Source organism: Cynoglossus semilaevis, chromosome 18 (assembly GCF_000523025.1).
Source record: "Cynoglossus semilaevis isolate Cse_v1.0 chromosome 18, Cse_v1.0, whole genome shotgun sequence".
In the NCBI taxonomy this organism is placed as follows: domain Eukaryota; kingdom Metazoa; phylum Chordata; class Actinopteri; order Pleuronectiformes; family Cynoglossidae; genus Cynoglossus; species Cynoglossus semilaevis.
In genome coordinates, this window is record NC_024324.1 from 3,251,106 (window position 1) to 3,261,899 (window position 10,794).

The 10,794-nt window shown below is 42.6% G+C and overlaps 1 protein-coding gene across 1 annotated transcript in view; it reads left to right on the forward strand.

Moving 5' to 3' along the window:
- Nucleotides 1–10,794, forward strand: part of epha10 (EPH receptor A10) — a 137,552-nt gene that overhangs the window by 116,047 nt on the left and 10,711 nt on the right. Inside the window, exons 8-11 of the mRNA XM_025065256.1 lie at nt 1,423–1,537; nt 1,687–1,860; nt 3,380–3,488; nt 8,771–8,826. Coding sequence (XP_024921024.1) covers nt 1,423–1,537; nt 1,687–1,860; nt 3,380–3,488; nt 8,771–8,826 — 454 coding nt within the window. The remainder of the gene's footprint in view (nt 1–1,422; nt 1,538–1,686; nt 1,861–3,379; nt 3,489–8,770; nt 8,827–10,794) is intronic.

Genomic DNA, 10,794 nt, shown 5'->3' on the forward strand with positions numbered 1-10,794 from the left:
CAGCAGTCGCCACCCAAATCACATTGCACCATACCAACCCCCCAAACCTTCCTGCGGGTGGTGAGTCCACTGGAAGGTATTAACCGCCCTAACCGGGATTCGAACTTGTCCAGGAGGTGAACCCTGGGGTTCCACACCAATGACAGAGACATTGCCTCTGGGCCAAAGCGCCGCTATAAAATATATGTGTGTATTAATATATATAACAGAACAGACACACGATGTTTTGAGCATATGGTAGATTTGCAAGTGTTTGACGTGGGTCATGGTCATGAATAACACATTCTTTATGAACAGTGACAGCAGCGATGAGGAATAATTATTATTCACAGCCTATGAATAAACATGACATCAGGCGAAGTCGCTGCTCTTTTTCTAAATCGTTTACCAACGTGTTATATTTCATAGTTATCGTCGTCACCAGTGTTAATTTTTGTCGACCAACACTATGACAACAATATTGACGTACCATTGATGACGAAGACTGTGACGAGCTCTTCGATAAACGAATCAAAAGGAGACGAACGTATTAGGGCGGGACGAGAGATCCAATCAGAACAAACGTCATTGCGAAGCTAGACTCCGGCGGCAAAGACGCAGCTGCGGCTAATTAAAGTGTCAAAACCAGCTTCCGTTAGCAACGGTTATTTAGCATGTACGCAACCTGAAAATAAAGGTAAATTTGATTAAAAAACTTCGAAATATAAGCAAAATGTTTATGACAAATGTCACATGAGGTCACACTTTACATATTACAACGACAGGAGAGTTTTAATTATTAACAGAAATATTTTATTTCGTGTGCAATGACGTTATAACAAAAACCGTTTTTCTGTTACGTATATGAGATGAGTTTTTATTTTTCTTTAATATATTGGTTTGTATCTGTGCTGAGAGAGGCGCGTTTTGGTTGACTTACGAAAATATTAAGTTTAAATCAGAATTTGCTGTCAAACGGTTTCGTCCGTCTTCTACACTATCTCCTACTCGTTATCTTTTTCCCGCTTCTCCTGCTCCTTGTCCTCCTATTCATATGGTTGTGGTAAATTGTTTACGTCTGTGAGAGGAGTCTTCATGTTTTAGTAAATACCTCAGACCCAGACTTTCTGTCTCAGAACCTTCTGTTCTGTTCTGTGGTGTTTCTTCTTCAGTTCAATCAATGATGTCTGGGAACTTTATTAAACTTGACTCAGCCTTTTAAAAATGGATCTGATTCTTCTCCACATTCTCTCAGGTTAGAAATAAAAGCCTGGCCTGGGTTTGGTAACAGAATTGTCTCTCGCCTCCTCCGACATCACAAACTGTGCCTTGGAATCGAGCAAGGCAGAAAAATCACAAATTAATTCCTCCTACTCGTTTCATTCCGTCACACTTTTCTCCCCTTTTTCTCAAGTCTCTTGTGTCTCCCCCTTGTCTGCACAGGAACACAAAGACCAGAGTTACTCCACGGTGAAGACGAACGCCACTCGCATCAGTGTCAACAACCTTAAACCCGGCACCACCTATGTCTTCCTCATCCGCCCTCTGTCCAAGCCGGCCTCTGCCCTCACTTCCTCTTCCTCCTCTCTGGCTTCCTCCCCACTGTCATCGTCATCTTCACTCGCATCAGTGTCAACAACCTTAAACCCGGCACCACCTATGTCTTCCTCATCCGCCCTCTGTCCAAGCCGGCCTCTGCCCTCACTTCCTCTTCCTCCTCTCTGGCTTCCTCCCCACTGTCATCGTCATCTTCCTCGTCGTCCTCCTCCTCTTCTTCGTCTTCATCATCCTCCTCCTCGTCTTTGTTATCGACCTCCTCTCCTCCGCCCATCGACTACGGAGCGTACAGCTCCCCCCTGGAGCTGCAGACACTTGGCGAGTGTAAGTAGTTGTTTTACACCTCCTTCTCTCTCACTCCAGCTCGCTTTCTTTTCGCCCCTCGTTCCTAGGCCACATGTGGTGGGTAATGATTGTTGGGTTGGTTTTTTTTTTTGGGTGCGCAGACACCTGGGCAGCCCACACAATGAGGTGTGCTGCGAGACGGAGGAGATGGCTGAGATTATGTGCGAAGATTCACAACGTTAGCAGTAAGCTGTGAAATGTTGCTTCTTTGTGCGAGCACATACAGCGTCCCTGGTGCCAGACCACAGTCTGACTGAGGGTCTCCAAGTGTCTGAGTGTTTCACATCCTGTACTTGTCAGAAGATCTCAGTCTTTAACCTCATGTACAGTTTACTGTCTGCTGTATATTTAGCCCTCCGTCTGGTACACCGGTTTGAAAAGTGTTGATGTGTGATGTTATGTTGATGTGTGATGTTGATATCTGTCAGCAGAGAGTACTGGTTTACCACATAACAGGGCAATGGGGGGGGGGGCTCAGTAGGACTTATAAATAAGACAAGACCCCCAAACAGTATCAGCTTCTGGATGAAAGCCCCTTTTGCAAACCCCCAGACAATGCTTCAAAATATGTTTAAAAAAGAATGTATTTTCCTACTTTTATTTGATGTTTAAAAATTACTATTTATATTATATCTAATAATATCTGTTATTTACACTTGTCTAATCTGGTCTGCAGTAATCTAACCTAGTCAAATCTAGTCTAATTAATAGGCCTTAATGATTTAAACACAGCACATATACTGCAAAGGTATTTGACGTTTGATCAAGAAGTTTGCCAAATTCAAATATTGATCAAAGTTAGCTAAAAAAGTAAAGCTAAAAAAGTAAAAAATAAGAAAACAGAAATAGCCAAAGGTTAGTCAAAAATGTAGACTACAATTATCTTATAGATGAATAATGTGTAATAGTTTTCTTGGATGAAAAGAGTTAGCTTAGCATCAAAAGTTACCAAAAATGTGGTTCAAACATTGATCACATTTCCTTGGAAGTGGTCCAAAAACAGTACAGAAAACTATTTGACAGGGTCGGGGAAAAAGCCAGTTTCTCATCCCACTGGCAGGCTATAAAAAATTAATCTGCAGAAGAAGAAAGTTCATGGGGCAAATAAAACGTCTGAAAGTGCCACGGTTGGCCCGGGGGTGGAGAGTTGAAGCCCCCCGAGAGCTGCCCTGCACTTCCGGCGCAGATTTTTACTCTGTAAAGTTGGTTTAGAGCCAATTTTCACCAAAATTATTTTTGGTTCTTTGTGTTGTTTCAGTAAGAAAGGTTAGAGCTGCAGGGAAACTTTCCAGGATGAAGATACTTGTTTAGTTTTCTTCTGTTTTCCTCAAAGAAGTTTCAGAGTCAGACCAATGATTATCATTATGTTATAATAAACTAATCATCTTGTCCACTTTTGATTTTAAGAAATCGGAGGTGTTAAATTGGATATTTACATTCCTGACATTTTCATCATTACTTCAAACATGTTTTAACACAGTTTTTTGTCCACTTCCAGTGGCGTTGGCGTCCAGCGAGCAGAACCCGGTGGTGATCATCGTGGTGGTATCCGTGGCCGCCCTCATCATGCTGCTCTCCATGGGAGTCGGGCTGCTCATCTGGAGGAGGTGAATATAAACACACACACACACACAGATGTAAACACGTCAGCCAATGTTTGGTCCACGAGTTGCTTCTGTGGTTCCTGGGAATTTAATACCAGGACGACGTCAGGACAAACAAACACACGCAGACATGTGAATGTGGACAAACACCAGGCTTTTAATCTCTCACTCAGACATCTGTGCCTCTCTGGGCCTTCATAATCCTGTCTTTGGTGAAACAGGGTTAAACCTGCAGAAATGTACGGCCACAGCAGGGACTGGGGATCAGTGAGGATCTCTGGAAAATATTTAGCATAATTAGCAGAACAATGGTATTATATCAAAACAAAAATACATCATAGAAAAGTGGCTTCATGTCACATTCACTGACGGTGATCAGAGGAGTGGTCATCTGGTGCAGAGATTAAATCCTGAATCACACACACACGCACACTATATGCTGCTATATATATATATATATATACACACACACACAGAGCCTTGAGAGGGCAGCCTTTCTTACATTCAGCAAAACGATCCCTTTACTTTGAGCTCCTTTCTGTGACTTTGACTCTGCTCATCTGCTCCACATTAAGTGTCTGTTTTAACATCGTAGTACACAGTATTCGAAGTACAACAACCTGATTTGGTCCCAGGAGAAATGATCGTGGTGTTCCTGACTGCAACAAACTTTTTTTATTTAAACTTTTTCCCACAGTTTCCAAGGAGATGTTGAAGTTTTTGATTCCACCTGAGTTGTGGTTCTTTCTTCTTTCTTCCAGTGCTGTGACGCAGACTTCTCTGCTTTATCTGATGCTTTTTTTTTTCTCTCTCCACTTTCTCTTCTCTTCTTCCAAACACTTTTTTTGCTCTTCGACTCGCATCCACATCTATATTCTGTTGGCTGGCCTCACAAACGCCTACACACTAACACACACACAGACACATACATACACTCTGAGATGAGTGCACGAGCGTGTACAGTGCACATTATTCATCATTCACATTACACTCCCACGCACCAACACTTCCAGAGCTTTTGGTTTTGTTTTGTTTTTCATTTTGTTCTGCTGTGTTCAGTTTTTCTCTGTCCAGGGAGTTTTTCAGATTCACTGTACAAACATTTGTTTGCATAGATGGTGTGTATTCCCACTTGTATCCCCCCAACACACACACACACACAAAGTGCCCTTCTTAAGCAGGCTTTAGTAACCAAAGGTTTTCCCATAGGTCTGAAAGGGTCAAAGGTGATGCAACCATGAATAGAAATTTCTGAGACTAAAAAGGCATTACCTTACCATGTGGGACACCACTTTCAGGAAATGTGTTTAAATGTAGCGTAAATATTGTTACAGTCACAAAACAAGTAGCACTTTTTAGTCAGATTTATTCATAGATCTCTATTTTAAAGTTCTGGATCTAGAGGTTAAACTGCTTACACTGTAAACAGTGTAATAACAGCAAGAAAGACCATTGGTTACTACTGTACCAGCAAGTTAACTGGCTATCTTGTTGTAAGGCAGGAGCATTCACCACTCTACCACCATTCAGCCCAGCATGCAGATGACCTTCCTAAACGTGTAGGGGAAACAATTCCACAATTAGCATGTTAGCTAGCGACAGGTTTGTTCCTAAACGTGTAGGGGAAACAATTCCGTAATTAGCATGTTAGCTAGCTACAGATTCAAGTATCAGGTATAAAAGGAGAGTTGTTTATTGGCTGAAAAGGTCTTTGACATCCTAGCACTTACTGCTGACCTTCGTAGTGATGGAGGGAGAGCGAGACCACCCAACTGATTCTACATTAGCCCAACTCCTGACGGTGTCGAGCGCATGAGTGCAGAAACTCAGTATGTTTAAATGCCCCCACCCCCCGTGCAGTCTATCAGGCAGTAACTACACCCATCTCCCCCTCTTTTATCTCATCACATCAGGGCATTCATTGCCAGTGATCTCCATCCTTCATCCCTGCTGGACCATTAACTTCCTCTTCATGCCCCTCATACAGACCCAGTGTAGAGAAGAGGCTCGACGCCCCAATTACTACGCTCTCGTGTTTGCAGAGACAGCAAGCTGCCGGCCACGGCTGCAGGATCTCAGTTACTACATCGATCTGCCTGCACACACCCACGCATGCAAATGAGTCCTTATACTGCACACACACACACACACACACCTATGCATTTACATTTATGGTTACACTCTGGGATGTTTTTGCACAGCCCACTTGCTCAGAAAATGTGGCGTCGTTTGTCAGTGTAAATGTACAGTGTGCGTCAGCAGTTGTGAGTCGTACAGTAGAAACAGCTCAGTTTTTTTTATTTAACCTTCAGTTCCGTTCCTGTCACGTAACAATGTAAAAGATGCACATGCAGCTTTCTGTGGAGCTCCATGAATTCACACAGGCTGTGTGTCCAGTGGTTGTGTCCTGGTGTCTAACCCACTCCTGATTGTTGTTGAGCTTTAACTGTGTAAATATTTTGGTGGAATTTAAGATCATATCAGTGTCCAGGTCTGGTCTGGAGACCTTTTTTGGTAGAGGGGGTATTAAGAGAATATTTTTGTGATATTGTAGCTATTTGGAGGGCCAATTTTAGTTGCCTTTGTTAGCTTTGGCTAGCAATCAGATGGGTTTGCTGCTATTGTTGCTATAGTGTTTCGTAAGGCACATTTGTTTTGTATTTATTTGTTTAACTTTCCTGACTTCATGACTGCAATTAAACCTGCAAATATTTGCAAAAGTATAAATCTAAAAGTTAGCTAAATATAGCACAATAGCTAAAGGTAATATAGGCAGAAATTGCAAAAAAGGTTAAGACTATTTGCTGAAGAAATAACGTGTAAGCAGAAGTGCTTTACACATATAAACCAACTAATTAAAGTAAAGGTTAGCCTGAAAAAAAAAGAAACTCAGAAAAACATTATAAAATAAAAAATAAATAAGGTAGGGGAAAAAAGAAAATAAGTTGGTCAGAACAATCTTAAAGAAAGTGCTAACAGCCTTATGGCTTAAAAACTCAGTAAATAGTTTTGTCCTTTTTAAAAAGAAGTGACTGTGAAGAAATTTAATATAAAAATCACTCTTCTCTTATGAAATGAATAAAAACCCATGAAGCCCCTGAGGCTGAGAGAAAATCTGACGAAGACAGAATCTGCTCTGAATCTCTAGTGGTTTTGGCTTCACAGACTTTCCCTCTTTTTCTGCCATCTGCTGCCTCTGAAGTGTGAAATTTAACATTTGGTGCAGAATTTTAGTCGGAAACGATAAATTACAACCAGTTTGGCCGAGGAAAACAACACCAAATCGAATGGAATTTTAGCAAAATGTGTGTTTGAATGTGACAGTTCTGTGTATATTTGGCCACATCCACCATCGTTTTCATCGGCGTTCCCTTCTCCCCTTCCTCCCTACCTCCCTTTGTTTTGTTTTTTTTCCCAGCAGTGTCTGCTCCAGCTCCTCCAATGTCACTCCTGCTAGCGTGATGCTGCTCTCGACCTCCTTCTCCACCCTTCCTCCTCCTCCTCCTCTCCTCTCTCCTCTTCCTCCCTTCACACAGCTGATGCCCAGGTACAACTGGCATGTCTGCTTCCCCCTCCTCTGCACCAAACACCCCTGCTTTTTACTTTTGCTCCAAGCAAGTTTTTTTTTTTTTTTTTCCCCATCGTTGGTTTTTCAGAGCTCTGACTTCCCAGAATTCTGAATTTGTTTTTGCAGCCCTAAGAGATTGAAAAATGTGAAAACATCACATCAGGAAAAAAAAAATCAGAATTCTAAATTATAATAAATTATAATTCTTAAATTAATTAATTTGTTACTGAAGTATTACTTAATATCAGAATTATGGGATAAATGTTGGATAAAGTTTTGTCCAAGTCTCTTGCTGTTGTTTTCATCTGTAAACTTCATCTCAACGTTCCAGCTTCACTGACACGCTAGAACCTGAGCTTCTCTTTTCTCCAACCTTCTCCATGCTTCCTTTATCACCTCATCCACCCAGATCCTTCATCCACCCTCAACTGTGTGACTGTATTATGGGCTGTGCTTTGTCCGTTTTGTCTGTTCTTACCTTTAAAAAGATAAACATGTTATTTCTACACAGTAGCTTCATTCAAAACGTTCACTTCACATGTTCTAAGAACGCAGAAGATTCAGAGTCAGAAATGGAAGTTAAAAACTGAGGAGAACTTTGGGTTCTATCTTCGACACCTCCTCCTCCTCCCTCACCTTACTGTAACTCTTCCCCTGACATCTGTTGCCTCCTGGTACCAGGACTCCCCTCCCTCCCCCGCCTGCCTCCACTTCTGTCCCGTCCACTGTCTCCTGCCCTCAGGACATCTCCTGCGTGTTACTGCTGCCGTGTTTTGACAGACAGGTCATTGACCCCGTCTCAGATCCTACAGTTGCAGCCGAGGCTGAGGCGACGTGTCAGCTCTCACGGCTCCGTCAAGTTCTTCTCGTAGATGGGATGCCGACGGGTTGATGCGTAAAAGAAAATAACACGCAGTTGATCCTGTGTGTGTGCATGTAAGGAGTTGACCTTGGACACTGAGAGTGAAGGCCTCGCAGCAGACAGACTCTCAGTTCCTGCATGGACAGATGATTTGTTGTGACGTTATTCAACTCTTACAGAAACACACACGAGCTGACGGTTGCAGACACTGTAGCGTTTGAGCTTCGACGTTCAGCGACTCGCTGCTGCTCACGTTGTTAGATCAGGTTCAGTTTTGCTGATCTGAAGGTTGACTTGATTAAAACAGACTGGTTTTCTCTCCTTCATGCTACAGGTTCATTTAAAACATAGTCATGGTTTTATGATACAAATTTCTTTCAACTTTTACGATTTAATGAAGGAAATCAGGGACCACAATAATCTGTCCAGGGGCCACTGCTGGTCCTAGGGCCGGAGTTTTGATATTTTGCAGTTGTGCCATTGTCACATGAACCTTCCCGTTAGTCACGCCCCACCTGTGATGTTTCAGTACCCCACCAGTGGGCCCCGCCCCACACTTTGACAATTATACCCACTGTATGTGTCTGAGACTTTTTCCGTCAAAGTTCTAGATCTTTCTGCTGCTCATCTGAGGCTCTGTCAACTCTTCTGAGAACCTCCCGTCTCTCTGTCCTTTCTCCATCTCCACTTCACAGACCCCATGTCTCACCTCCCACCCCGTGTCCTCCCCCCTCTACGACCTGTTACAGTGGCAGATAAACACAGTCCTATATTTATTTTTCTCCTCCAGTTGGAATAAGAAACACCGTCTGAAGCCGCTGGTCTTCATTCTCTGTTTTCTTCTTCTCTCTGCAGACAATGCGGCTACAGCAAAGCTTCTCAGGAGGGAGACGAGGAACTCTACTTCCAGTGTAAGTGACCGCCATGACATCACTACCTCTGTGTGTGTGTGTTAAATATGCATCCACAGATGCTTTGTCTTTCTTATTTCATGGGATGGAATCCATGCTGTTACACATACACACACACTCTGTGTGTATGTGTGTGTTTGTCTGTGTGTGAGACACTGATTTTGTGAGGCATTAAGTAGCCGCGGTGGCATTAATTCTTCATCCAGATTGCACGCTCGAGCAGCTCCCAGCTCACTGACACACTCCATTAACTGCTGGGTGGATGAGTTTGGAGGAGAGATGGAGGAAGGAAAGATAAAGACCCTCAGTGAGGTATTTAGGGAAGGGAGGGGGGGCAAAGAGGGCAACTGAAAGGACAGGAGGGTAGATGTGACTGTGGTTAAATATGATGATGTGAAGAGTTGGAAAAAGCTGCCGACCAAGAATCTGTTGATTTAGTTTCACAACGGTTTCTGCTCCCAAAGTGGGGGTCGCCTCCTAGAGGGTGAAAAGGTATTGCAGCACGGCTAACATTGGCTAAGTCAGAATTGCTTTAAATCATCCTTGTGCTAATCTTAAGATACTTGTTTTGCAAAATCTTAAAAATGTTGACACCCTTGTGCTCATCTTAAGATATTTGTTTTGCAATCTTTGAAATGTTGTCATTGATTTAAGTCCATCTTTTCCTGTAGACAGATACTGTAGGTGTGACTGGTCTCTGGTTTTGTTTATTCGTCCCTGTGGTTGACTGAAGCAGTCTGGGTGTAGCCCCGCCTCCATGTGAGGACTGCTGGGATTGGCTGCGATCTCTCCCATTAACGTTGTCTTAATAAGAATATTGTTGGAGACAGTGGAGGTCAGTGAGGTCATCTGGCTGTGACGATGGTTTCTTTAAACGATAATTATGTTTTAAAAACACAGGTTTCTGCTCCGTCTCTGCTGACAGTGTCTGGTCACCTGACACACGACAGTTGATCATGTGATTGTGAAACACAGACAGTATTGACCCGTAAACACGCGGCCTGTCTTCACTGATCCTTCATCAGATGTCCATTATATTTACCCAACATCAGCATTTACCAAATAGACTGGCCAGCAGTCGATAACAATTAAACCAATCAGCAACTGCTTTCAATTAGATGAACTCTGACCCACATCGGCACGTTAAAAAAAAAAAAAATCTTCCAGGAAGAAATACCTGTACTTTTCTTTCCAAAAGCCGAGCCCAGGCCCTGAAATGTGATTACAGCTGTGGATCGATCCAAGAAATCCTATAGCGCGCTGCCTCATAAGGGCTTATTGATCCTAGTCACACACACACACACACACACATACACAAATAAAGTCAAAAATACAATTATGAAGCAAATTAAACCTCTTCAATTCAAGGCCAGGGCTGAGTGGTTGATCGAAGACTCTTTTTGTGTCAAATGAGGTTTTCAAACTTGGTTCTGCAGCTTAACAACCTGAAAACTGAACACACACACACACGCGCTGGTTTAGTGTGTTTTATTAGCACCTGGAGAAGACATAAGACAACCCAAGGTCCAGGGTTCTGGCAGCTGAAGAGTCATTTTTATAATTTTATCACCAAATAAAATTCACAAAGAGCAGGAAACACATTTCAGCCATTTTAATGACAACGTATTTTTAATACTGTATTCCCAGAGGAACCACATATCCCTAATGGCGCCCTCTTGTGGTATCCTGTGTCAGTTGCAAAAGCTCACCCTCTAAATTTCTCCATTGGGAATCAGGGACTCAGATAATTAATTAATGCAATTACACAGTAGTAGATTATATGGTTTGTATCAGAATAAAAAACAAGAAGCGAAAAAGTTTCACATTTACCTAAAAATCGTCTTGTTTTGCTTTTTTTGTGACTTGCTGATTGGTTTAAAGTAGATTTAAATTTCTCTCATTTCTCAAACTCTCTCACTCTGTGGGCCTCGGCCGCTGTCCCCACCACAATTGTCCTCTTTCCCACAA